Raw genomic sequence first — 27,224 nt, 5'->3', positions numbered from 1 at the left:
GAGTTTCTGGGGGGTTAGGACTTGGATACCCCTATCTAACCCACTATAGTGATCATACATCCAGCCGTGGCAGACAGCGCCACACTGCTTTCCAAAGCGGTTTCACCGGCCAGGGGCAGTAGTTCACACCTGTAATCCCAGCATTTTGGGAAGCCGAGGTGGGTGGATCACCTGAGGTCGGGAGTTCAAGGCCAGCATGGCCGACATGGTGAAACCCCATCTCTACCCAAAAAAAAAAAAAAAAAAAAATTAGCCAGGTGTGGTGGCGGGTGTCTGTAGTCCTAGGTACTCAGGAGGCTGAGGCAGAAGAATCGCTTGAACCCAGGAGGCAGAGGTTGCAGTGAGCCGGGATCGCGCCGCTGCACTCCAGCCCGAGCAACAGTGCGGGACTCCGGGCTCCTGGGCTGCAAGCCACGCAGGGCTCCCGTCATCCCGCGTCCGGCCGCCAGGGGGCACCGCGGCCCCACGCATCCCTGCAGCACCCGCAGTCCATGGCCGGCCTGGGAGCTCCTGGGACCCGCGCTGGCAGCGCTTGCTTCTGTGATGTCAATCACAGAAGGCACCACGTCACTGAAGCCACTGGCCGCTCCCCGGCGCCAGGCCCGGGCCGTCCCTAGTATGCAGTCGGTGCTCAATAAGCACTTGCAGAAATGTGTGAAGGAAGAAAGGGCGCTAGGGAAGGACTCCGGGAAAGCCTAACTCCCATGTCAGAGCTGGCAGGGGCTTGGAGGGAGTCACTCACATGGGGAAACTGAGGCCAGGAGGGACTGCGCCTGGGCTGGGGTCACCAAGGTCAGGGGCTGAGTTCCCGTGGCTGACTCCCTCTGCCTCAGCCACTGCCCTGGGCTTCAGCCTCTCCGGCAGGGACCCACGGGCCCCAGACACCGCAGGCCCCAGAGAGAAATGCAACCATGGTCCCACACACAGCGGGTTGTCCCAGGTGGCATCATGAGCTGTGCATCCGGGGTGGGAGCCACAGGGTTGGCACCCTACAAAGGAGGGTTTGCTGAGGGACTTTGTGACACCCCCTGGCACACACACAGCCCACGCCGGCCCTCCTGGTTGCAGAAGAACATATCGGGGTGGCAGTCGGCAGACAGCAGTGGCTCTCGCCTGCCTCCTCAGCTGGGAGGGGTTCCCTGGGGGGGCCTGAGAAAATACACAGCAGGTCGAGGGGCCTCAGGACCCCCCAAAGGCCCATTCCCCACCTGCTCCTATCCTTGTACATTCCCTGCCCTCACCACACACTGGGTCAGACGTGCAGGGAGGAGGTGGGACTGGACTGGGAGGAGGGGTGGGGTGTGGGTGACCACGTGTCTACCCATGAGCAAAACCGTGCCAGGGTTCTACCAGTGTGTCCCTGAGCCTCTGTGGCCGAGTGCATGCAACTGGGGTGCTTTTAAAAAAAAAAGTGTTCTGCAACCATAAAAAAGAATGAGTTCTGCTGGGCACCCCGGCTCATGCCTGTAATCCCAGCACTTTGGGAGGCCCAGGTGGGTGGATCACCGAGGTCAGGAGTTCAAGACTAGCCCGACCAATATGGAGAAACCCAGTCTCTACTAAAAATACAAAATTAGCCGGGCGTGGTGGTGCATGCCTGTAATCCCAGCTACTTGGGAGGCTGAGGTAGGAGAATCGCTTGAACCCGGGAGGTAGAGGTTGCGGTGAGCTGAGATCGAGCCATTATACTCCAGCCTGGGCGACGAGTGAAACTCCATCTCAACAAAAAGAAAAAAGAATTAGTTTATGTCCTTTGTAGGGAAATGTATGAAGCTGCGATCACTCTCTGCAAACTAACACAGGAGCAGAACATAAACACTGCATGTTCTCACTCATAAGTGGGAGTTAAACAATGAGATCACACAGGCACAGGGAGGGGAGCATCACACACCCGGGCCTGTCGGCGGGTGGGGCCAAGGGGAGGGGCAGCATTAGGACGAATACCTAATGCATGAGGGGCTTAAAACCTAGATGACAGGCTGATGGTGCCGCAAGCCACCATGGCACATAAATACCTACGTAACAAACCCGCACGTTCTGCACGTGTCTCAGAACTTAAAGTGAATCTTTTTTAAAAAGTGCCTGTGGAGGGAGGGAGGGAGGGAGGGAAAAAAAAAGGTGCTTGTAAAACTTAAAGAAGAATAAAAGGGGAGTGAAGAGCCAGCACAATGGCGCACGCCTGTAATACCAGTGCTTTGGGAGGCCCAGCCAGGAGGATCGTTTGAGGCCAGGAGTTGGAGATCAGTGTGGGCAACAGAGCGAGACACCATCTTTACAAACATTTAAAAGTTAGACGGGGCCAGGCGCAGTGGCTCACGCCTGTAATCCCAGCACTTTGGGAGGCCGAGGTGGGTGGATCATGAGGTCAAGAGATCGAGACCATCCTGGTCAACATGGTGAAACCCGGTCTCTACTAAAAATACAAAAAATTAGCTGGGCATGGTGGCATGTGCCTGTAATCCCAGCTACTCAGGAGGCTGAGGCAGGAGAATTGCTTGAACCCGGGAGGTGGAGGTCGCGGTTAGCCGAGATCGCACCATTGCACTCCAGCCTGGGTAACAAGAGCGAAACTCCGTCTCAAAAAAAAAAAAAAAAAAAGTTAGATGGGTGTGGTAATTCACTCTCATGGTTCCAGCTACTGTGGAGGCTGAGGTAGGAGGATCACTTGAGTCCAGGAATTTGAGGCTGCAGTGAGTCATGATTGCACCACTGCACTCCGGCCTGGGTGACAGGGCAAGGCTTCATCAAAAAAAAAAAAAAAAAAAAAAGAGGAGGCGGTGAGCACGTGTTGATGGGTGGAAATCCAGCCAGAAATGCCCAGGCTGAAAAGACTGTCTCTGAGTTTCCTGGTAGGCAGGGAAAAGGGGAAACTGGTATGTTACAGTGCCTGGTAGGCATGTCTTCTAAGAGGCGTGCCTTCTGGGACAGTGTCTCTGCCCATCACACAAGAGGGTGTGTGTGAGTAGCAGAGAGGTGACACAGCAGTGTCAGGGAAGGCGGCAGGGTGTCCGGCTCCTGTTCACGGCAGCGTCTCCAAGCAAGTGAGCGCGATGCAGAGAATGAAAGCAGACTTCAGCTTCCGGAGTGTAGTGCTCGCTTCGGCAGCACGTGTACTAAAACTGGAGCGATACAGAAGATGAGCATGGCCCCTGCGCAAGGATGACACGCAAATTCGTGAAGCGTTCCATATTTTAAAAAAACAAAACAAAAACAACAACAACAATAAAAACTTTCTGAGTATAAATAGCTATGAGCTTCCTGGCAGCCAGGGAGAGAGGTGAAATAAGTCAGAGCCTCCTCAGTGTTTCCCCACCAGTGCCTTCCTGCCATCTTGTGACGGTGAATGTGACTGCATGCAGAGGTGTCTGTGTGTGAGAGGGAGTCACATAGCTGCAGGAGGGACGCATTTCAGAGCTGCCTGGAAGCCAGGGTGAGAGGGGAAATACGTTGACTTTGAGCCTGGTCAGATGCATGTTTCTTGCTGTGTGTGGCCAGGGTTCCTGGGGGATCAGACAGGACAGCGCCGGGCAGTCAGGCGTATGCGGCTGTCCTCGGCAGGGCTCCAGGGCCGGGCGTAGCCGGCGTGGGGCAGCAGCAGCCGGTCCTGTGTGCCGTCGGGGCTGACGAGGCGCTGGACAGCCAGCAGGTAGTCCCGGTGGGGTGCCAGCATCGGGCAGGGGCAGCGGCCCGGCGCCCACACGTACTCGTGGGCCCGCAGTGGCGTGCGGTTCTTGTAGACGAGCTGGATACGCACCTCGTAGCGGGTCTCCTGGGCCTGGCGGTGGCGGCCCAGCACGCGGGCCTGGAACGCTGTGGGCAGGGTGGGCGCTGAGCTGGCTGTAGGCTCCACTCTGCGCAAATCTCCACGCCCCCGTTGCCAGAAGAGGGGCTGAGGGTCAGGTGGGACCTCTGATCTATAGTGACTGGAGTCAGGCTCACATCAGGGATCGACGAGGGGTCAGCGGTCACATAAGGGTCAAATTAGGGTCAGGAGAAGGGGTCAAGGGTAAAGTCAGGTTAGGGGCAGAGACCAGGAGGAAGCCAGGCCAGTAGGGGGCTAAGTGAGGGGAGGGCCCCGGGGGTCTCACCAAAGTCGCTGGCACAATAGTGAAGCAGTCGGTGGGCGCGGCCTCGGGTGTCGGGACAGGGTGGGCAGGGGTCTGTGGGGTGGGCAGTGCTGTGAGGGGCACAGGCCTCAGCCCCCACTCGTCCCCCACCCTGGCCGTCCCCACCTCACCTGGGGCCAGGGGTGGGGTCTGTGCCGGGGAGACAGCGGGGGCTGCGGGGGGCTGTGGCTCCACCTCCCGGGGCTGTGGCTGCCGCAGGGGCCAGCCCAGGGCTTGCGCCCGAGCCTGGAAGGGGCTGTAGCGTTCCCGGGGGAGCCAGAACTCAAACTCGATGCCTGGGTTGGGCTCCTGCAGGAGGACCTGGGGGGGGCACACAGGGAACTGCTCCAGAGGCTGGGGCTGCCTCCTCCCTCTGATGCTCTGATCCCAGCCTCCCCACTCTGACCCTGTCCCCAGCCTCCCCTCTCTGACCCTGTCCGAGGCCTCTCCCCTCTGACCCTGTCCCCAACCTCCTCCCTCTGACTCTGTCCCAAGCCTCCTTCCTCTGACCCTGTCCCCAGCCTCCTCCCTCTGACTCTGTCCCAAGCCTCCTTCCTCTGACCCTGTCCCCAGCCTCCCTCCTCTGACCCTGTCCCCAGCCTCTCCCCTCTGACCCTGTCCCCAGCCTCCCCCGTCCCTGTCCCCAGCCTCCCTCCTCTGACCCTGTCTCCAGCCTCTCCCCTCTGACCCTGTCCCCAGCCTCCCCGTCCCTGTCCCCAGCCTCCCCCATCCCTGTCCCCAGCCTCCCTCCTCTGACTGTCTCCAGCCTCTCCCCTCTGACCCTGTTCCCAACCTCCTCCCTCTGACCCTGTCCCCAGCCTCCTCCCTCTGATCCTGTCCATGGCCTCCTCCTCTGACACTGTCCCCAGCCTCCCCCTCTGACACTGTCTCCGGCCTCCCCCTCTGACACTGTCCCTGGCCTCCCCCCACACACTGTCCCCGGCCTCCCCCCCGACCCTGTCCCCAGCCTCCCCCCTGACCCTGTCCCCAGCCTCCCTCCTCTGACCCTGTCCCCAGCCTCCCCGTCTGACACTGTCCCCGGCCTCCCCCCCCGACCCTGCCCCCAGCCTCCTTCCTCTGACCCTGTCCCCAGCCTCCCTCCTCTGACCCTGTCCCCGGCCTCCCTCCTCTGACCCTGTCCCCAGCCTCCCCGTCTGACACTGTCCCCGGCCTCCCCCCCCGACCCTGTCCCCAGCCTCCCTCCTCTGACCCTGTCCCCAGCCTCCTTCCTCTGACACTGTCCCTGGCCTCCCCCCACGACCCTGTCCCCAGCCTCCTTCCTCTGACCCTGTCCCCAGCCTCCTTCCTCTGACCCTGTCCCTGGCCTCCCTCCTCTGATGCTCTGTCCCCAGCCTCCCTCTCTGACCCTGTCCCCAATCTCCCTCCTCCGAACCTGTCACCAGCCTTCCCCCTCTGATGCTCTGCCCCCAGCCGACCCCGTTTGACCTTGTCCCCAGCCTCCCGTCTGACCCTCTGTTCCCAACCGACCCTGTCACTAAACTCCCCCTATAACCCCGTCCCCAGCCTCTCACTGCTGATGCTTTGTCCCCAGCCGACACCCTCTGTCACCAGCGTCCCCTCTCTGACCTTGTCCCCAACTGCACCCCCTGTGACCCTCTCTCACCAACCCCCTCTGACCCTTTCGGAGGCCCGGCGGCACCTGCAGGAGCAGGTCGTCCGAGGTGGGTCCGGCTGCGCGCAACGTCTCCTCGGGCCCTGGGTCGCGGGTGTAGACCACGTGCGTGCCGGCCGCCTCGTAGGTCCCTGGCGGGCTGAATGCCCAGTCCCCGTTGAGGACGTAGCGCCCATCGCCCCCCATCAGCGCTGCAAGGGAACAGTCAGCCCTCAGGAGCCTATCTCGTCTCCCAGACCCTGGGGTCCCCTCCTCAGGCCTCGATCTCCCCATCTGTAAACAGGGACGCCCCGCCCCGGGCGGCCGGCCGGGTGCCTCCTGCATCAGACCCGAGGATACCCAGGTGGTTGCGGCTCCGGTGCGCCACGCGGATGTGTCTGGCGCCCTCGGGGATCAGGGTCACGTTCCAGTACCCAGCGAAGGCACCTGGCGGGGAGGTAGGAGGGTGTTGGGGTGCCAGTGGGGGTGTATTTGAGCGATGACTTGAGGATTAAATGAGCTACTGCGCGTAAGACAGCTAGCCAGGGTCCTGGGAACCGGAAAACCCTCCCTAGACGTTTAGAGTTACAGTTACTATCGCTTCGGTGCGGCAGGGAAAGCGTTAAAATCCCGTCTGTTCTGGGGAGGGTGGGACAATCTGTCAATAGCCAATCAGGATGAAGAGAAAGGGGGGCTGGGCCGCACAGTAGCCAATCAGCACGGAAATTTGCTTCTGGGCCACGGCTTGTTAAAGGGCCCGCTCTGACGTGTGTGCAGGGAGGACGGGGCGGGCGGTCACCGGCGTCGCGAAACACGCGCTGCACGAATAGGCACGAGTCGTTGGCGCCTCCGCAGCGGCCGCAGCGGTCCTCGAGGGCGCCGGAGCCCAGCAACCCATCACAGCCGGCGCTCTAAAGGGTGAAGGACAGGCGCGGCGTGACTGACGCTGGGAGGGGCAGGACCTGGGGAAAGGGCAGAGCGTGGGAGTAAAAGGACAAGGCCTGGAGAGAAGATAGGGGTGGAGCCTAGGGAGGAGCGGGGCCTGGAGGGAGGAGATGGGCGTAGTGCCCAAGGGGTGGGGCCTAAAGAGATGGGCGTGGTGCTCAAGGGGTGAGGCCTAAAGGCGCTGGGGGCGGGACTAGTGATGGGCGGGGCCTAGAAGGGGAGGGAGGGTGGAGCCTATGGATGGGTGGAGCCTGGTGATGGGTGGAGCCTAGGGAGGAGGCTGTGGGTGGAGCCTGAATAGGAGGTAGGCAGGTCTCAGACTAGGCCCGGCGAGTCCTTACCAGACAGCGGCCAGCCACGCAGATCCCCTGGGCGCCCGGGCTGCAGGCGGTGCCATCCAGGACGCGGCCGAAGCTGTGGTAGAAGGTGTGCCCTTCGGCCAGGCAGTTGAGGTCACACTGGCTGGGCGCTGAGGGCGGGAGGAGTCGGTGGGCCTGGGACTCCTATTCAAGCTCCAGTCTCCCTCTACCAAGGTCCGTCAGGCAACCATCGCCGAGGGCAGATGAAGCCCAGAGATTCAGCCAAAGCCACATATCGAGGCTGAGGCAGAGCCAGGACTGGACCATAGGTGCTCTGCCTCCAGCAACCTAGGACTCCCAGGCAAGTACCCTGGGGCTGCATTCATTCATTCGTAGTCTTTATATTAGAAGTCCTTGCATAGTATTCATTATTAACACCATTATTCATACTTCATTCCACTGAACACTTGTTTTCCAGATACTGTTCTAAGCTCTAGGATACGGACGCAAGAACTCAATCAATCAGTGTGCAGATGGGTAGCCTTAAAGGTGGCCAGGTGCGGTGGCTTACACCTGTAATCCCATCACGTTGGGAGGCTGAGGTGGGCAGATCTCCTAATCCCAGGAGTTCAAGACCAGCCTTGGCAACATGGTGAGACACCATCTCTACCAAAAATACAAAAAATTAGCCAGGCGTGGTGGCATGTGACTGTGGTCCCAGCTACTCAGGATGTTGAGGCAGGAGAATCGCTTGAACCAGGGAGGTGGAGGCTGCAGTGAGCCAAGATGGTGCCACTGCACTCCAGCCTGGGTGACAGAACAAGACTCCGTCTCCAAAAAAAACCACAAAAAAAGATCTTAGCACCTCACCCAAGCACCCAGCAAATGCCCAATGATGTGTTTGTCCAGTATACTGACTGAGTCTCATGCATCTGAGGTGTGTCTCTGGTCCTCCCTGAGCCTCAGTTTCCCCTTCTATCTAGAAGTGGGGCAAAATGGGCTGTCTGATCACACACTCAGGCTGACAGCCCTGATCCCTACTCCTCCATCTCCAGCTCCTTCTGGCTCTCATTTCCCTGAGCCTGCCTGGTAGACCCTGCCTGGAACGGATCCTGGACTTGCCCTAGTAGGCCTCTGTAGGGGTGGGACCCAGCAAGTTTCCTCCAATTCTTAGGGAGGGAAGGAAGGAAGGAAGGAAGAGAAAGGAGGGAAGGAAGGAAGGAGGGAGGGAGGGAAGGAAGGGGAAGGAAAGAAGGGAAGGAAAGGAGGGAAGGAAATGAGGTTGAAGGATGGCACTTTCTCTGTTCTAGGCTTTTCTTTTATCTGTGTCTGCCTTCCCCATGGCGTGTGAAGCTTCCGGTCTCCCTGAAATCTGGAGGCGCACTGCCCCGGGCACACAGTTATATAACTTGCTATTTTCAGCTCAATGCAGCAACATTTCCTGCTACTGGGATAAGTTTGAGAACCATTGGCCTCTGGATACAACTCTAAGTGAATCCTCAGTCAGGTGTTCAGCCCTGTGCAGAATGGACCCTGCTTCCCTCTGCCCCTGTTCCACCCCTAACATTTCTGTTTCATTTCACCAACTCCTACATATTCTTCAAAGCCCTAGTGCTAATACCCTCTTCTCTTTGCAACACTCCAAGTCTCTATCCCTGAGAGTAATGAGTTGTTCACTCTGGCCCAATCCTGACCACAGGAGACCAGGCTACTCACCCCCATAGAAGGGCACCCACTGGTAGGTCTTCTGGGTGCCCAAGACACGGCGGCCATTGTATAGGGCACACTGTAGGTCTCGGAAGGGCACAGCCCCTGGGGGGCAGTCCTGGGGGCAGAGATAGGAAAGCCAGAGGCTGGGACAACCCCAGGGACAGGTGCGGGCTTCAGGGCAGCCTGGGGTGGGGAGGGCGTCTGGTAGGTGGGCAGGGCTTACTGGCAGCTGGCAGAGGCGGTACTCGTGGGAGTCTCCCCAGCATGGCTCTTCCCCAGGAAGCCTGCAGGGAGCCAGAGTGTGGAGAGAACCCCCAGGGACCCCCTCCCGGGGCTGGCCTTCCACCCTCCACCCCCGCCAACCCCACCCGCATTCCAGCGGGATCAGCGGGATTAAAGGGCACAGCATGTGTGGGCAGGCCGAGGGTGCGGCCAGGGGCCGGGCTGGGCAGGGAGGTGGGTGCAGGGACCCCATCCTGGCCCGCTCACCGCAGGCAGCGCCGGCTGCGCACAGATACGCCCCGCCCGCAGGAGCTGGAGCAGCGGGTCCAGGACACCCACGGGGTCCACTCGCCCGGACCCTACTTGGGGAGACAGAGGCATGGTCAGCCTGGCGGGGGGATGCTGGTGACCCCACACTGCTGGCTGGGTCCCCATTCCTACCCACCACCCCCCAGGCTCATGCCCCCCTTACCTGAGCACTGAGCCCCAAAACACAGTTCAGCAGGGCCCACAGGAAGAGCAGGACGCTCTGGGAGAGGCGGGGCCTGGGGAGCAGAGGGGCCGGGTCCAGGCAGCCACCGCCACAGACACGCGTTGTGTCCCGGCTCTGCCTTGACTGGCTGTGTGATCCGGGACAGTAACTAAACCTCTCTGAGCCCCACCTCTCCTCTCTGAAAAATGGGGTAACAGAGCCCCCCTTGTGGGAAAGTTGAGGGGTCCTGTGGATCAGGTAAAGAAGACAGGAGGTGTGGAACACGGGATGGAGAAGAACTCAAACTGCCAGCTGCAATTATTACTGTTATTTTTTTTGAAACGGACACTCACTCTGTCACCCAGGCTGGAGTACAGTGGTGCAATCTCAGCTCACTGCAACCCTCCCGGGCTCAAGTAATCCTCCTGCCTCACCCTCCCGGGAGCTGGGGTTACAGGTGCCCGCCACCATGCCTGGCTAATTTTTGTAGTTTTAGTAGAGACGGGGTTTCACCATCTTGGCCAGGCTGGTCTCAAACTCCTGACCTCAAGTGATCCACCCGCCTCCGCCTCCCAAAGTGCTGGAATTAAAAGCATGAGCCACTGCCCCCAGCCTGAAGTTATTATTGATTGTGTATTGTGCTATAATGCACACAGTAGGTGTTTAATCGATGGTTGATGATTGGAGACATCATTGACTAATAATAGTACACAGGTGACTCCTAGGACTGGGGCCCCTCCCTGCCCTCCCCACCATCCCGGCTTCTACCTGTCTGCATGGCCTGAGGCCAGCCACTCCGCTCTCTCAGGCCTCAGTTTCCCCATCTGTGCAGTGGGGGCCAGGTGGACTCAGTTCATGATTCTGTGCGACCCTGCAGAAGGTGCAGCCGGCAGGGGCTGGGTCAGGAGTTGGGTCCCTGGCGGAGGCCCCCAGCTGCACCCCAGGCCCAGGGTTCCCTTGGCTCCCAGAGAGCAGGGAGTCCTCCGGATTGGGGGTGAGGCAGAAAGGGGTGACCTGGCCCGGGTCCAGTCGGCGCCTCATGGCCTCATCGGCGGAGGGGGTGGGACTGAGCGCCGGGGCGGCCGTGGAGGGAAGGGGCCGCTGCTGAGGCTGGAGCAGGGAAGGGGAGGAGGCTGACCGCCTCTCTGAGCCTTAGTTTCTCCATCTGTCGGGGCAGGGATGAAGTCACTTGCCATCCACACCCTCCTCGTGACCCCGGCCTGCAGGGAGAAAGGGGAGGGAAGGGAAGCGGCCGCCCAGTGAGCCAGGGCGTCCTGTGCCAGCAGAGCCTGAAGGGCAGGCAGGCGGGTGAGCCCTGGCCCGGGCACCAGCTGGGGAGGAGGCTGGGTCCCATTTGGACCCCATTTCCCTGGCTCTCAGGCCCCTCTGGCTCTAGCATTTGGACCTCTGGGGCACCAAGGGTCCGGGGTCTCGGGGGTCTCCAGGTGCTCAGACGGCTGGATGGCCAGCTGCGTCCGTGCTGCTCTCTGAGCTCAGAGCCTGGGCTGGCCCAGGAAGCAGGAAGAAGTCAGAACCAGAAAGTTAAAACAAGTGGAGGGGGGCCAGGTGCGGTGGCTCACACCTGTAATCTCAGCACTTTGGGAGGCCAAGACAGGCGGATCACCTGAGGTCGGGAGTTTGAGACCAGCCTGGCCAATATAGTGAAACCCTGTCTCTACTAAAATACAAAAATTAGCTGGGCGTGGTGGTGCGCGCCTGTAGTCCCAGCTACTTGGGAGGCTGAGGCAGAAGGATTGCTTGAACCCGGGAAGCAGAGGTTGCAGTGAGCTAAGATCGGGACACTGCACTCCAGCCTGGGTGACAGAGGGAGACTCTGTCTCAAAAACAAACAAAAAACAAAACACGGGGAAGGGAGCTTGACCTTCTGACAACCCCAGCAGACTCTGAGCCTGGCTTGAGGAGTGGGGGTCTGGGTGATGCAAAGTAAGGGGCCACAAAGACCACCCTTCCCCCTCCACAGTGAGCCCTCCCCAGAATCAAGGCTCTCCCCTCCCCGTGTGGGCTGCGCCCCGGACTGGCGGTGGGATCCCAGGGCCAGGCGCACCTCTGGGCCTCAGTTTCCCCCGGAGGAAGTGGGAGGATAGGAAGAGGGACTTACCGGCTGCGCAGAGCCCAGGCAGCGCGTCCCGGCTCCCTGAGCGGCCTCAGGGCGAGCGGAAGCGGCGGGGCCCGAGGTGCCGGGCGCGGGGAGCCTGGGACGGCCCCTCCCACTGCGGCCTCCGCGGGCGCGCCCAGGCCGGGGTTAGGAGGGGCGGCGGCCCCGGGCGCCCTCGCGCGGCGGGAGCGGGTCTGCGGCAGGGGACTGCCCGGCGCGCGCGAGCGCAGGGGCCCCGCAGTCGCGGGCTGCCGTGCAGCGCCCGGTCCCGGTGACCTTGGCAGGCTCGGGCGGAGGCGCGGCGCGGGGACTGACCGCCCGCTCTGTCCCGGGGCTGCTATTCCGGGCGCCGCTCTCAGGGCCCGGGAATGTGCGCGAACCGAGATCACCCCGCCCTGGGTCTGGGAGTCCGGGGCGCTGCCCCCTCCCCGCCGACGCCCGGATTGCGTCCCCACCGGGGTCCCCGTCTCCGGTCACAGCCCCTCCCCGGTCCTGCCCCCCCACTCCTCCCGCGGGGGGTAGCCCCACTCGTGGATGGGGATCCCCGCGCGTCTGGGCTCCCACCCGGGGGCTCCCGGCCCCAGGTCCCGGCCACCCCCAGCTCAGGGCCCCAGCGCACTGGGAGAAGCTCGGCCCCGGGGGCCGCGCGCGGGGGGTGGAGAGACCCTCCCAGCTGGCGCATTCCCGGGCGCTGCTGTCACCAGGGGACGCGCCCCACCCCGCCTTCCGCCCTCCCTGCAGGGCCCCGGGGCTGCCAGCCGGGCTTCAGAGCCAGACCCGGGTCCAGGCGGTCCCTCTCCCTCGCAGCCGCGGCCCCACCCTCTCCGGCCTCAGTTTCCCCATTCCCAGCAGTGGGGCCGGCAGAGGTCTCCACCGAGAACCTTCCATCTGGAATCCACTCTGCGCAGATCAGCAATGCGAGGGGCACCCCAGGACTCTCCCCACCCCACCCTTTCCCGCCGTTTCCCACTGGGTGTCTGTGCGCCGTCCCGTGCTCACCCACACAGGGATGAGACCAGGCCGTGGGGTTCTGGGCTCCACCAGCTTCTGGTGGGCGGGCTGAGGGGCTGGGGCACTAAAGGAAGGGTGGGGGTACTGCCCTTTGGCTCCCTGAGCTCCACCTCCTCCAAGAAGCCCACTGCTGTCCCACATGTGTGTCACTGGCACACAGCGGGTGTTTACAGCAATGACCACAGAGAGAGAGAGGTTTGCTGGGGACATACTGGGCGTTGCTGGTCCAACTCAATCTGCCCTCCAGCCAGTACCATGTCACAGCAGAGCATCCATATGCCATTTACTGAGCACCTACTCTGTGCAGAGCTGTGAACAACCCAGCCAGGCCCAGGCCAGCGGTTAAGGCAGCCCACGGGAGTATATAATCCCACCTTCTCATCTGGGCTGTTGGAGAAAATAGCCCAGGCCCACCGCAGATAGCCCTGGCGGGTGGTGTGGTTTCCGGGATATCAGGAAGGGCCTCGCTGAAGAGAAGGGCAGGCCGGGGCCGTGGCTCACGCCTGTGATCCCAGCACTCTGGGAGGCTGAGGCGGGCAGATCTCCTGAGGTCAGGAGTTTGAAACCAGCCTGGGCAACATGGTGAAACTCTGTCTCTAGTAAAAATACAAAAATTAGCCGGGCGCGGTGGCGGGTGCCGGAAATCCCAGCTACTTGAGAGACAGACACAAGAATCGCTTGCATCTGGGAGGTGGAGGTTGCAGTGAGCCAAGATTGCACTACTGCACTCCAGCCTGGGAGACAGAGCAGGACTCTGTCTCAAAAACAAACAAACAAAAAAAACCCCCCAAAAAAACAAAAAACAAAAAAGAGAGACCGGCAGCTCAGGTCCCAGAGGCTAAAATAAGGGACTAAGGGACAGTCGGGAGCTCTGGGTGGTGGAGCGAGTGGCGTGGTATGTGGGGTGGGGGGGTGGAGATGAGGTCAGAGGGGGCCTGGGGTGAGTCATGGGAGGAGTTTAAGCCCCTGTGGGAGGGGTGCTCTAGTGTGGGGAAAGCCACTCCTGACTGCCGCGGGGACGGGGTAGGCAGCAGGAAGGCGGGGAGGAGGCAGCAGGGGTTCCTGAGGGCCAGTGGGTGTGCCCGGGTGGCACAGGTGAGAAAAGGGGGTAGTGGCCAGCCCCGTCTGGGAGGAGAGGCTGCAGGAGCTGCTGATGGATTGGGGGAGCTGGGTGGGAAGAGGCGGCTGGGTGGAGAGTGGGCCCCATGGCCCGAGATGGGCAGGCTGAGGCCAGGTGGGAGCAGGAGGGCGAGGCTGGGGTCAGAGGCCAGGTCTGGCTGCAGAAGGAGATATGTGTGTTGCTGGCACACAGCGGCTGTTTAGAGTCGTCGATGAAGCTAGTGGAGCCTGAATATCAGAAGCTGGGATGAGAGGAAGGGAACCAGGTGCGTCTGGGGTCCCGGAGGGAGGTCCAGGCTTCTTCGAGGAGGGCAGAGGGGACCACGGCAGATGCTGCCCCGAGGTCAGCAGGAGGAGGACGGAGAATGGACCCTCACACCGGCCTGCGGAGGCAGTCCGTGACCTGGACCAGCAGTTCTGGGGTGGGAGAGTGAAACCTGTTTGAAAGCGGATGAGGACAAGAGGGTGGGGAGGGAATGGGGGCTGGCGGGCAGAAAGCCTCTAGGGAGCACATACTGTGTACAGGGCCTGCAGCGGGTGAGAAACGTCAGCGCAGGCCAGGCACGGGGGCTCACGCCTGAAATCCCAGCACTTTGGGAGGCCAAGGTGGGAGAAGCACCTGAGGCCAGGAGTTCAAGACCAGCCTGGTCAACATGGTGAAACCCCGTTCTCTACTAAAAATACAAAAATAAGCCGGATTGAAGGTTGCACTGCACTCCAGCCTGGGGGACAGAGAGTCTCCGCCAAAAAAAAAAGTCAGCTCAGGGCATGTGTCATTAGGACAACTGTATCCTCCTCAGATGTGCCTCATTCCCAGATGTCAGCCCACAGAGTTCCTCCGGGAGTGCAGACAGCAGGCACTGTGCCCTGCTAGGAACGTGTACAGAAGGCACAGCACCCACAAGGAGCACACACAGCATGCATTATGCTCTGCAGGAAGGGTACACAGCAGGCGCTGCATCTTGCAGAAATGCACATACTAGACTCTGCCCTGCAAAGTGTATACAGTAGATATGGCACCTTCAGAAGAGTGCATACAGCAGTCACAGCATCCTGTAGAGAATGTATACAGCAGGTGCTGCACCCCGCAAAGAAGGTATACAGAAGACACCGTCTCCTGCAGGGAGTGCACAGTTAGCACTGAGTTCTGCGGAAAGTGTACCTGCAGCCCCTGTGCCCTGCCAGGAGAGCATATCTCGGGTACTGCAGCCTGTGTGGGGCCTCTACAGCTTGAGAGATTGGCAGAGGTGGGGGTGAAGATGTGGAGGGCTGCCTCCTCACCCCCAATTTTTATTCCCTACTGTCTCCCACCTCTGTCCTCTGGATGTCCCTAGGAGGAGGCTGGGAGCTCAGCCTAAGACACCCGGTGTAGGTGGAGGGGGCGGCTGCTGAGGCTCAGAGGCTCCTGGGGTCCCAGTCGGGCGGGGTCCCAGCTCAGTACATTCCCCTGGCCTTGCCTGGACCCTGACAGGGGTCAGCCAAGTCCCCCAAGTCTGCGTTTCAGACTAGACCCCCTGCTCGAGGCAGCGTCAGGAAGAGAGGGGAGACTGAGGCTCAAGTCTCGGCAGATGTGGGTCAGTTTGGTTCCATTTCCTCCCTGGTCTTACGGCCTTGAGGATTCAGGAATGCCTCGATCTGCCGTGTAACTACAGTGAACACTACGGTACCGCGCACGTCAAACTGTCCACAGGGTAGATTTCACAGTAAGGTTCTGACCACAAAAGAATAAAAATGGTGGGACACAAAGGACCTTGGGAGGTGATGAGTAGGTCTGTCATCTTGAGTGCGGTGACTGCATATGTGCAAACTCATCAAATTGCAGATACTGGGCTGGGTGTGGTGGCTCATGCCTGTAATCCCAGTACCTTGGGAACCCCAGGCAGAGCTTGAGACCAGCCTGACCAATGTGGTGAAATCCTGTCTCTACTAAAAACACAAAAATTAGCCAGGAGCAGTTGCTTATGCCTGTAATCCCAGCACTTTGGGAGGCCGAGGCAGGCGGATCACCTGAGGTCAGGAGTTTGAGACCAGCCTGGCCAACATGGAGAAACCCCATCTCTACTAAAAATACAAAATTAGCCAGGCGTGGTGGTGAGCACCTGTAAACCCAGCTACTCGGGAGGCTGAGGCAGGATAATTGCTTGAACCCGGGAGGCGGAGGTTGCAGTGAGCTGAGATCGAGCCACTGTACTCCAGCCTGGGCAACAAGAACAAAACTCTAAAAAAACAAAACAAAAAAAATTAGCCAGGTGTGGTGGCTCACGGTAGTAATCCCAGCACTCTAGGAGGCCAAGGTGGGCGGATTGCTTGAGATCAGGAGTTTGAGACCAGCCTGGTCAACATGGTTAAACCTGTCTCTACAAAAAAAAAAAAGGGGGCCAGGCATGTTGGCTCACGCCTGTAATCCCAGCATTTTGGGAGGATCACCTAGGTCAGGAGTTTGAGACCAGCCTGGCCAACATCATGAAATCCCATCTCTACTGAAAATACAAAAGTTAGCCAGGCATGGTGGCGTGCACCTGTAATCCCAGCTGCTTGGGAGGCTGAGGCAGAGAATTGCTTGAATCTGGGAGTCGGAGGTTTCAGTGAGCCAAAACACGCCACTGCACTCCAGCCTGGGGGACAGAGTGAAACTCCGTCTCAAAAAAAAAAAAACAAATATTGCATATGTACATTTCTTCAACTATACCTCAGTAAAGCTGCTTTGGCAATTCAATTTAATTTAAAAAGAAATGTCCCAAAGCAGATCTTGTGTCCTCTCTGTGGCCTCCCATGATCCCTCAGGCCTGGACACGTGGTCCCAGGACACCTCAACCTCCCGCATGGACTGGGTGGGGCCTCTCCTCCCCTGCCCCACAGATCCCCGGACCCCTCGGTCCCTGGGGCTGTCCATCTGTCCCTGGGCACCAGCATGAGCCACTGTGACTCTCCCTGGCTGGAGTCACCACTCTGGCCCCTCCTTTGCTGCTGCTCACCTGGTCCTCATTCTGAGCCCGCTTCCTGTGCACGCTCAGAATCTGTTTCCTGCAGGCACCCAGTGCCCGGGTCATTGTCCCGAATTCCTGGAGGAGACCCCTTGCTTTCTTCCCCCTCTGCCCAGGCTCCAGATCTTCGACACGGCTGTGCCTCCCGGGGGCGCCCCTTCCCCTCTACCTTCAGGTGCTGAAAACCACCTGATCTGTCACTTTCAGGCCACGTGCTTCCGCAGGACTGGCCTGCTGCCGCCGTTATGTATCACATGACCCATGCTTGGCCAATCAGATAACTTCATCTCCCAGAGATAGGGATTGGCTGCAGTATGACCATGTGACCCAAGTGGGCCAATGAGAGCCTGCCCTGGGACTTGAACTAGGCCACTGCAGGACAAGGTGGTTTTCTGTGGCTGGGGTGACCTCCAGGGATGGTGTGAGTTGAGGTGGGCTGGACTTTCTTGACTACTCCAAGAGGTGCACTGTCTCAAGCAGATGCTGAGAGGGCCAGATTTCTTTTTTTTTTTCTTTTTACCTTTCTTTTCTTTTTTCTTTTTCTTTTTTTTTGAGTCAGAGTTTTCACTCCTGTTGCCCAGGTTGGAATGCAATGGCACAATCTTGGCTCACTGCAACCTCTGCCTCCCAGGTTCAAGTGATTCTCCTGTGTCAGCCTCCTGAGTAGCTGAGATTACAGGCACCTGCCACCATACCCAGCTAATTTTTTGTATTTTTAGTAGGGATGGGGTTTCACCACATTGGCCGGGCTGGTCTTGAACCCCTGACCTCAGGTGATCCACCCACCTCGGCCTCTCAAAGCGTAGGGATTACAGGCATGAGCCACCTCGCCTGGCCTATTTTTTATTATTATACAGATAAGGTTTCACTGTGTTGCCCAGTCTGGTCTTGAACTCCTGAGCTCAAGCAATCCTCCTGCCTTGGTTTCCCAAAGTGCTTGTATTGCAGGCGTGAGCCACCTCGCCCAGCCAACTGGAATAATTTTAGGTTTACCGAAACGGTACAAAGATACTACAGGGTTCCGGTTAGACCCTTTGTTGTTATTCTGGTGGCAGAATAATGCCATCCCATGAGATGTCCAGCTAATTTTTGTATTTTTAGTAGAAATGGGGTTTTACCATGTTATCTAGGCTGGTCTTTAACTCCTGATTTCAGGTGATCCACCTGCCTCCGCCCCCCAAAATGCTGGGATTAGAGACGTGAACTACCGCACCTGACCAAATTTGTCTTGTTTTAAGCCATGAAGTTTACATTAGTTTCTTACAAGAAGAAACAAAAACTGACCAGCTGTGGCGGCTCACGCCTGTAATCCCAACACTTTGGGAGGCTGAGGTGGGCTGATCACTTGAGGTCAGGAGTTCAAGATCAGCCTGGCCAACATGGCAAAACCCCGTCTCTACTAAAAATACAAAAATTAACCAGTCGTGGTGGCTAACGCCTGTAATCCCAGCACTTGGGAGGCTGAGGTGGGTGGATCATGAGGTCTGGAGTTCAAGGCCAAGATGGTGAAATCTTGTCTCTACTAAAAATAAAAAATAGCTGGGCATGGTGGCACATGCCTGTAATTCCAGCTTCTTGGAAGGCTGAGGCGGAGAATTGCTTAAACCTGGGAGGCAGAGGTTGCCGTGAGCCAAGATCATGCCATTGTACTCCAGCCTGGGTGACAGAGCAAGACTTCGACTCAAAAAAAAAAAAAAATTAGGCCCAGGTGTGGTGGCGCTCACCTGTAGTCCCAGCTACTCGGGAGGCTGAGGCAGGAGAATGTCTTAAACCCGAGAGGCGGAGGTTACAGTGAGCCGAGATTGTGCCTTTGCAGTCCAGCCCGGTCAACAAGAGCGAAACTCCGTCTGAAAAAAAAAAAAGATAACAATTACTATTTTATGATTATTGACTAAATTCCAAACGTTATTTTATTTGGATTTGGATTTCACCAGTCTTTTTTTTTTTTAAACAAATGTCCTTTTTCTATTCTCGGATTCCTCATGACATTGAGCTGTTTGTCTCTTAATTAGTAAAAAGACCCACGCAGATTAAAAATGGATGATTTCTGTGGCAATCGGGTGGGTTCTGATGCCCACGCAGCACCGTGAACACAGCTGGAGTTGATCGGTGTCCCTGACGGAAAGTTGACGCTGTGTCCCTCGAGGGAGGGGGCACCGGGGTGGTGTCTGCCTAGCGCCTAACGGAGGTGCAGACCTAGTCCCTGCCACTGGGGCTCCCCGTCAGGTGCGACACGCAACAGCATGCTAGCAAGGAAATAGTCATTCCCGGTTGTCGGGGAACCAGGGAGAAGCAGGCATGCGTCACATCCAGGGCATCGTGGAGCGGGGGCGGCCTCCGGGGCACAGCTGGCCCTTTCCCGCACCCTGGGCCTAAAAGCTGAGGAGCGTGCCAGGCAAAGACTGGGGGGTGGCAGAGGGACCAGCACATTCAAAGGCCCGGCGGTGGGGTGAGCTCGGTGTGGTCTGAGGACCAGCGGGAAGGCCAGAGGGCTGAAGCCGCGGCCTGTCGTCCTCACCTGGGGTGGCCCACTCTACGGAATGTTGTATTCGGCTCCTCTGAGGATCCCTGATGAGTGTGGGGCTCAGGGTGCCCGGGGGTGCCCATCTCCCACCCTGCTCCCTGAACCAACCCTCTGCACCAAAACCTTGCTTCACAGGTAGGCCAGGAAGATTGAGCAACCTGCCCCAGCTGCCAGGGCTAAAGCCGCCCACCTGGACAGTGTCAGCGGAGGACGTGAAGAGAGCGGGTGAGGGGCCCCAGCACTGAACCCCAGGCTCCCAGGAGAAGGAGGCGGTGGCTTAAAGGAGAACTGAGGGCCGGGTGTGGCGGCTCACGCCTGTAATTCCAGCACTTTGGGAGGCCGAGGAGGGTAGATCACAAGGTCAGGAGCTTGAGACCAGCCTGGCTAACACGGTGAAACCCCGGGTCTAAGCCAGACATGGTGGGGCATGCCTGTGGTCCCAGCTACTCAGGAGGCTGAGGCAGGAGAATCGTTTGAACCCGGGAGATGGAGGTTGCAGTGAGCTGAGATCGTGCCACTGCACTCCAGCCTGGGCGACAGAGCGAGACTCTGTCTCAAAACAAAAGGAGAACTGGAAAAATGCATCTAGAAAGATGGAGAAAAAAACAGGAGCAGGGGTGTCCCAGAGGACAAGAGGGGACAGTGTTTTTATTATCAATTATTATTATTTATCATTATTTTTGAGACAGGGTCCTGCTCTGCCAGGCTGGAGTGCAGTGGTGCGATCACAGCTCACTGCAGCCTCGAACCCCTGAGCTCAAGCGATCCTCCCACCTCAGCCTGCCAAGTAGGTGAGACCACAGGCGTGCACTGCTCCACCTGGCTGATCTTGTTTATTTTTTGTAGAGACGGGGATCTCACTGTGTTGCCCAGGCTAATGTCAAACTCCTGGACTCAAGGGATCCTCCCACCTCAGCCTTTTGAGCTGGGATGACAGGCCTGAGCCCTGCATGCAGACAACTGGACAACGGTGCTTTTAGGAGGAAACGGAGCGGAGAGAGGGAAGAACAGGGCTTGGTTCCAGGGCACCAAGTCTGGACGCCCCCTCTTGCGCTCATACCGGGCCGTGTCATCCAGCAGACACCACGATCAGGGGGTCTCTGGAGCCCTGTGGTGGGGGGATGTCTCCTGCCTGCTCTGCTCCCAGGGCTATGGGTTCCTGGGGATCTAGAGTCCAGGCAGGTGGGACCCTCAGGTGCTTGGTAAAGGCCAGGAGACCAGGCGGGGACCAGGGAGCTGGGCTGAGTCACGATGGTCGGTGGCTCCCATCCTGGTGCCTTCTGGAAGGAGGGGGCTGGAGAGGCCTGGGCCTCGGCTGACCTTTCAGGCAGCCCCCGGGGCCTCCGGGGCCTCCGGGGAATAGGCACCTGCTGTCTCAGCAGCCACACCTCCACCTGCAGTAGGTATTTTGAGAAAAGCTTCCCAGCACTTCTGCAAAATCCGCTGAGTCTGTAGCTTTCTCAGGTCACCAAAAGAACAGGGACTGGAGAGGAAATCAAGCCCATGGCTTGGAGTGTGAGGGGCGCTGGGGGTAGGGGGGCTCCAGCTCTAGACTACCCAGGCCTCAAGAACCCCGGGCAGGGGGCAGGATGGAAGGGCGGCCCCATTGAACCCTGCCCTGCCCCTTTGCAAGACGGCATCCTGTGCCCATCACACAAGCCTTGCCTCAGTTTCCCCATCGGTAAACCGGGGCATTAGTACGGCTGTGTTTTAGGGGGTGGGGAATCTAATATATTTTCTTCCCCCCACCCTTTTTTGTTAGACCGACTCTCACTCTGTCGCCCAGGCTGGAGTGCGGTGGTGCGATCTTGGCTCACTGCAACCTCTGCCTCCCAGTTCAAATGAGTCTCCTGCCTCAGCCTCCTGAGTAGCTGGGATTATAGGCGCCACCACCATGCCCGGCTATTTTTTTTTATTTTATATTTTTGGTAGAGATGGAGTTTCGCCATGTTGGCCAGGCTGGTCTTGAACCCCTGACCTCAAGTGACCTGCCCGCCTCAGCCTCCCAAAGTACTGGGATTACAGGCGTGAACCTCCACTTCGGCCTTATTTTTTCCTTTTTAAACTGTAGTAATAGATGGGCCAGGCACGGTGGCTCACGCCTATAATGCCAGCACTTTGGGAGGCCAAGGCAGGTGGATCACCTGAGGTCAGGAGTTTGAGACCAGCCTGGTCAACTTGGCGAAACCTCGTCTCTATTAAAAATACAAAAATTATCTGGGCGTGTGGCACATGCCTGTAATCCCAGCTACTCGGGAGGCTGAGGCAGGAGAATCATTTGAACCCAGGAGGCAAAGGTTGTAGTGAGCCGAGATTGCGCCACTGCACTCCAGTCTGGGTAATACAGTGAGACTGTCTCAAAAAATAAAAATAAAAAGACTTGCAGTCATATGTGCCTCACATAAAATTTATCATCTTAAACACATCACATGCACAGTTCAGCGGCATTAAGTACGTTCACACTATTGCATTAGCATCCATAACCACCATCCCTCTCCAGAACCTTCTATTTTTGCTTTTCAGAGACAGGGTTTCCCTTCTCTTTGTCACCCAGACTGCAGTACAGTGGCACAATCTTAGTTCACTGCAGCCTCAGACTGCAGGGCTCAAATGATCCTCCTGCCTTGGCCTCCCAGTAGCTAGGACTACAGGTGTGCACCACTATACCGGCTAATTTTTTAATTTTTGTAGAGACCAGGGCTTGCTATGTTGCCCAAGCTGATCTCCAACTCCTGGGCTAAAGCGATCCTCCCGCCTCAGCCTCCCAAAGTTCTGAGATTACAGGCGGGAGCCACTACACCCGGCCTATCTCCAGAACTTTCTCATCTTCAAAAACTGAAACCCTGTCCCCGTGAAACACTCACCCCCATCCCAGTCCCCAGCCCCTGGCAGCCCCCATCCTACTTTCTGTCTCTGTGACTGAGGATGCTAGGGACCTCTGAGGAGTGGAATCACACAGGATTTCCCGGCCGGGCACAGTGGCGCACGCCTGTAATCCCAGCACTTTGGGAGGCTGAAGCAGGCGGATCATGTGAGGTCATGAGTTTGAGAGCAGCCTGGCCAACATGGTGAAACCCCATCTCTACTAAAAACATAAAAATTCGCTGGGTGTGGTGGCAGATGCCTGCAATCCCAGCTACACGGTAGGCTGAGGCAGGAGAATCACTTGAACCCAGGAGGCGGAGGTTGCAGTGAGCTGAGATCACGCCACCTCACTCCAGCCTGGGGGACAGAGCGAGACTCTGTCTCAAAAAAACAAACAGAGGGCGGGCACGGTGGCTCATGTCTGTAATCCCAGCACTTTGGGAGGCCGAGGCGGGTAGATCACGAGGTCGAGAGATCACGACCATCCTGGCCAACATGGTGAAGCCCCATCTCTACTAAAAATACAAAAATTAGCCGGGTGTGGTGGCGCACCTGTAGTCCTGGCTACTCGGGAGGCTGAGGCAGGAGAATCGCTTGAGCCCGGGAGGCGGAGGTTGCAGTGAGCCGAGATCACGCCACTGCATTCCAGCCTGGGTGACAGAGCGAGACTCCATCTCAAAAGAAAAGAAAAGAAAAGAAAAAACCCAGAACCAGAAGCAAAAAGAAAAAACAAACACACAGGCTTCCTCGCTTCGTGTCTGGCTCCTGTCACTGGGCGTGAGGTCCCGCCGGCCGGCATCAGGGTTCCCTCCCTTTCCGAGGCTGCATACAATTCCGTCGTACAAAAGGGCCACGTTGCGCCCCGTCTTACCTGTCGATGGATATACGGGCGGTCTCCACATTTCGGCTGCTGGGAATCGTTGCTATGAATATCCGCGTTTTTCATTTGCGATCGAGCCCATCTCATTCCCGAGTGTGGATTCCGAGACAGGAAGTAGAATGTCCGTTTCCCTTCCCTGATTGTCTAACTTCCAGACTTGCAAACGGGAACAATGTCACCCCGTCGGGCTGCCCCCTCTCAAAAACGTCCTCCCTGACCTCCTAAGCTGGCCCCAATGCCGCTTTTTTTTTTTTTTTTTTTTTTTTTGAGATGGAGTTTTGCTCTTGTTGCCCAGGCTGCAGTGCAGTGGCACAATCTCGGCTCACTGCAACCTCCACCTCCCAGGTTCGAGCGATTCTCCTGCCTCAGTCTCCTGGGTAGCTGAGATTATAGGCATGCACCACCACACCTGGCTAATTTTTGTATTTTCAGTAGAGATGGGGTTTCACCAAATTGTTCAGGCTGGTCTCAAACTCCTGACCTCAGGTGATCCACCCGCCTCGGCCTCCCAAAGTGCTGGGATTACAGGCGTGAGCCACCGCGACTGGCAGTATACTTTATTTTTTTCTGATACAGGGTCTCACTTTGTTGCCCAGGCTGGAGTGCAGTGGTGTGATCATGGCTCACTGCAGCCCTGGACTCCTATGCTCAAGCAATCCTCCCACCTCAGCCTCCTGAGTAGCTGGGACTACAGGCATGCACCACCATGCCTGGCTAATTGAGAACATTTTTTGTAGAGACAGGGTCTTGCTCTGTTTTCCAAGTTGTTCTCCAAGTGCTGGGCTCAAGCAAACTTGCCTCCGCCTCCAAAGTGCTGGGAATACAGGCGTGAGCCACCGTGCCTGGTCCCCTTTTTTTACCTCGTTTTTGAGAGGGAGTCTCACTCTGTCACCAAGGTTGGAGTGCCGTCGGCTCACTGCAATCTCTGCATCCCGGGTTCAAGTGATTCTCCTGCCTCAGCCTCCTGAGTAGCTGGGACCACAGTCTTGCACTTCCATGCCCAAGCAGTTTTTGTATTTTTAGTAGAGCTGGGGTTTCGCCATGTTGGCCAGGCTGGTCTAGAACTCCTGACCTCAGATGATCTGCCCACCTTGGCCTCCCAAAGTGCTGGGATTACAGGCGTGAGTCTCCTCACCCGGCCAAACCCTCTCCCTTTTTTTTTTTTAACCTTTGAGGTGAAATTCACATACCATAAAGTTTACCGTTTTAAAAAGTGCCCAATTCAGTGGCATTTACTACACTCAGTGTTGAGCAACCATCATTCTGTCTAATTCTAAAACATTTTCATCACCCCAAAAGGAGATTGGTACCCATCAGCAGTCTCCCCCACCCCCCAGGGAGAGCCGAGGGGTGTCTTGGAGGGCATTCATTCTTAGCACCCCGAAACTCCCCAAGGGCCAGGCTGGGGTACATAGGGAGCCTGGGCAGGGCAGGGGACACGGCCAGCTGGTTAGGGGGGCTCACATAGGCTGGGGGACAGGGTCCCTGCTCGGAGGGGCACAGGCTGGGAGCAGGAGGCCTTTCCCAGCTCCAAAGCGGAATCTCAGCCAGGAAGAGCAGCGGGCGGCCAGGGGAGAGGGGGGGTGAGCTGTTCTCTGTGCAAGGAGCATCAGCTGACAGGCAGGCTGTGAGGCTCCAGGCCAGGAACTCTGATTTCTTTCCCCCGAGGAAGCTCAGGCGCCCGCCCCAGCACGAGGGCGCTGCCTGGCACGGCTCCCTGGGACGGCTGGGAGCCTGGAGGAGGGACAGACCTATTGTAGGGAGAACCGGGAGCTCTGGATCGCTCCCACCTAGATTCCAGGCTCAGCCACACACAGTGTGCCGCGATCCCGGGCTGGCACACTGGCCGCTTGGAGCCTGGAGCCTCGTCTGTAACACAGGGCTAAGAACAGCGCTAGCCTCGGGGACAAGTTACTGCCCAGAACGGACCTGGCTCACTCCCTTCCACCTCCAGAGCGCTCCCTGACCCCGACTTGGTTAAGTCTTGGACATTCTTGCAGTCCCTTAAGCTGGGGTGATTTTATGAGGGCAGGACTGGGTCTGTCTTGGGCTGGCACAGCCTGACCCAGGCCCATATGCGATGGGTGCTTAACAGAGGCCTGAAGTGACGCCAGGATGGACGGGTTTTATCCAGAAGGAACCGGAAGCCAGGCACAGTGGCTCACGCCTGTCATCCCAGGCGGGTCATTGGAGGTCAGGAGTTCGAGACCAGCCTGACCAACATGGTGAAACCCTCTTCTCTATTAAAAATACAAAAAATAAAAAATAGCCGGGTGTGGTGGCACATACCTGTAGTTCCAGCTGTTCAGGAAGCTGAGACAGGAGAAGCGCTTGAACCCAGGAGGTGGAGGTTGCATGAGCCAAGATAACAGCACTGCACTCCAGCCTGGGCAACAGAGCAAGACTCTGTCTCAAAAAAATAAATAAATAAATAAGAAGGAACTGGCTTTCTGTCCCTGGAAGATTCCAGGGTGACAGTCGTGTGACTGCTCAGACACTCGGGCCCCCAGCTGCCCACCTTGTGCTGCCTCACCTGATTCTCATCAGCAGGGGACTTGGGCTCCCCAGATGCAGCCAGGTTGCTCCACAGAGGAAGATTCCACCCTGGCACTGGGACGAGAACCCCTGCAAAGGTGCCCGAACTCTGCCCCGTCCAATGCACCGGCCCGTAGGCGACGCCAGGTGGACATGTGACCGCTCAGGAGGTGTTTCCTGTCCCTAGTGGTGTGGCCGGGCCAGATTTTGAAATCTGGTCCCTGGAAAATTCCAGTCCCACAGAGCCCTGCTAATCCCTCCCCATTCGGGGTGTTATATAACATTTGGGGATTAATACCGCGGCATCCAGGAGCGGCTGCCGGGATTCAAACCCAGCGCTGCCCTTTCCTGGGCTGACTTGAGCGACTTCACGTCCCTGAGTCTCAACGTCTCACTTGTCCAATGGGGACAAGGCCCATTCTTGTCTCCTAGGCCGGGCGGAAGGGTGAGGGGAGAGCTCACCAGGGAAGGGGTGCACCCGAGTCTGGGGCAGGGCGGTCAGGGTGGTTCCAAGCCCCCTCGGTCGCCATTTCAAGGACGTCCCCACCTGGCTGTCGGTGCAGGAGTCACAAACCCCAGGATCCACCTGTCGCTCCACGCAGCCCATCCCTTCTCCCAGCTGAAGCTCCCCATACAGGACACCCACTACCCCTGTCGGACCCCAGCCCGTGGGTCCCCAAGCCCCGGTCCTGCCTCCTGGGTCCCTGCCCCAGTCCTCACTGCCCTCCCCACCAGCGCCAGCACCACAGACGCTGGGCTTCTCTACCGCTCCGAATTCTGCTGTAGCTCCCCAGTGCCCAAGGCGATCAAGCCCCACGTTTTCATGTGGGCCCCAGGGACCCGCCAGCAGGGAGGCCCCGAAATGGCACATGTTCAGAACGACGAGGCTCATATCTCCAGCGCGCTTTGGGGGAGAGGACCCCCGAAGCCCCCAACCCCCCACCCGCGAGAGAGCCTGAGTTTCCCGCTCAGTAATGCGAGCGCATCAGCGGCTCCCAGCCAGCCCGGAGGTGCAGGTTGGAGGGGTTCACGCGCTCAGCGCGGGCCCTGGCGCCCGGTTGGCGCACAGGGCTCGGGCGCGCTCTGGTCCCTGGAACTTCCCCAGCCACGGCCTCCCCGCCGCCCACGCGCCCCCCACGCACCCCCCACGCACCCGCCCCTCCCGCGGGCCGGCCCCGCGCCCGGGCTCCGCCCCCTCCCCACCCCCGTGGCCAATAAGACGCGCCCCGGCGACGCGCGCCCCCGGAGCGGCCCCGGAGCGGAGGTCCCGGCCCGGCTGCGCCAGAGCCCGCGCGATGGAGCCCGGGCCGCAGCGGCGGCGCAGGAGCCGCCCCCTGGTCGCCGCCTTCCTGCGAGACCCGGGCTCGGGCCGCGTGTACAGGCGAGGGAAGCTGATCGGCAAGGTGGGGGCCCCGCGCCCCGAGTCCGCGGGAGGGCAGGGCCGGGCCGGGCTGGGCGGGGGTCCCGGGGGGGTCGCGGGCTATCCGGCACGGTCTCCTCGGCGCGTCCCTGCGAGCGCGGGGTCTGGCGCGGGCGCGCGTCCGGGGCCGCGGGGCCTCCCGTGCGGGGTTTCGCGTGGCGGGAACCGCGTTTGGCACGTTGTGCGGCGTGCCCGTGGGTTGCGTGTCCGGGGTGCGGGTGCGAGCGGCGCGGCTCTGAGTGTGGCGCGTCTGTGTCCCCCGCGTCCAAGCCTCTGGGTGCCGTGGGGCGTTTGTGTGTGTGGCCGTGTGTCTGGGTGCCGTGTTGCTGTTCACCTGTTGTGTTTGTGCGACGTGCCTTTGTGTGTCCAGTCGTTGCCTTGTGTGTCTGGGTGTTGTATGACCA

The 27,224-nt window shown here is 58.8% G+C and overlaps 1 protein-coding gene and 1 non-coding gene across 2 annotated transcripts; one reads left to right on the top strand and one right to left on the bottom strand.

Annotated features, from left to right (window-relative positions):
• Window positions 1–1,729: 1,729 nt before the first annotated feature.
• Window positions 1,730–23,348, bottom strand: ADAMTSL5 (ADAMTS like 5). The gene is made up of 16 exons (XM_064371181.1): window positions 22,857–23,348; window positions 18,321–18,443; window positions 12,482–14,029; window positions 10,381–10,586; window positions 10,135–10,237; window positions 9,367–9,613; window positions 9,162–9,253; window positions 8,896–8,956; window positions 8,679–8,787; window positions 7,005–7,132; window positions 6,518–6,629; window positions 6,079–6,165; window positions 5,767–5,930; window positions 4,238–4,427; window positions 4,089–4,160; window positions 1,730–3,810 (listed from the first exon to the last, which is right to left on the bottom strand). Exons 5-16 carry the CDS (start codon window positions 10,188–10,190, stop codon window positions 3,509–3,511), a joined length of 1,620 nt encoding a protein of 539 aa, XP_064227251.1. The 5' UTR covers window positions 10,191–10,237; window positions 10,381–10,586; window positions 12,482–14,029; window positions 18,321–18,443; window positions 22,857–23,348; the 3' UTR covers window positions 1,730–3,508.
• Window positions 3,090–3,194, top strand: LOC135272696 (U6 spliceosomal RNA). Its single transcript, XR_010340691.1, has one exon. It is a non-coding gene; the product is annotated as a U6 spliceosomal RNA (small nuclear RNA).
• Window positions 23,349–27,224: the final 3,876 nt, after the last annotated feature.

This window comes from Aotus nancymaae, unplaced genomic scaffold (genome assembly GCF_030222135.1).
Source record: "Aotus nancymaae isolate 86718 unplaced genomic scaffold, 86718_ANA_hifiasm-v0.15.2.pri h1tg000124l, whole genome shotgun sequence".
Taxonomy (NCBI): Eukaryota; Metazoa; Chordata; class Mammalia; order Primates; family Aotidae; genus Aotus; species Aotus nancymaae.
This window is presented reverse-complemented; position numbering and strand designations above follow the sequence as displayed.

Coding starts and splice junctions, on each gene's coding strand:
- ADAMTSL5 (XM_064371181.1), bottom strand. CDS start 10,190: ATGGGGAAACTGAGGCCTGAGAGAGCGGAGTGGCTGGCCTCAGGCCAT. Junction 8,957..9,161: donor CGCAGCCGGCGCTGCCTGCG/GTGAGCGGGCCA, acceptor GGCTCCCTGCAG/GCTTCCTGGGGAAGAGCCAT. Junction 6,166..6,517: donor GCGCGTGTTTCGCGACGCCG/GTGACCGCCCGC, acceptor CCTCCCCGCCAG/GTGCCTTCGCTGGGTACTGG.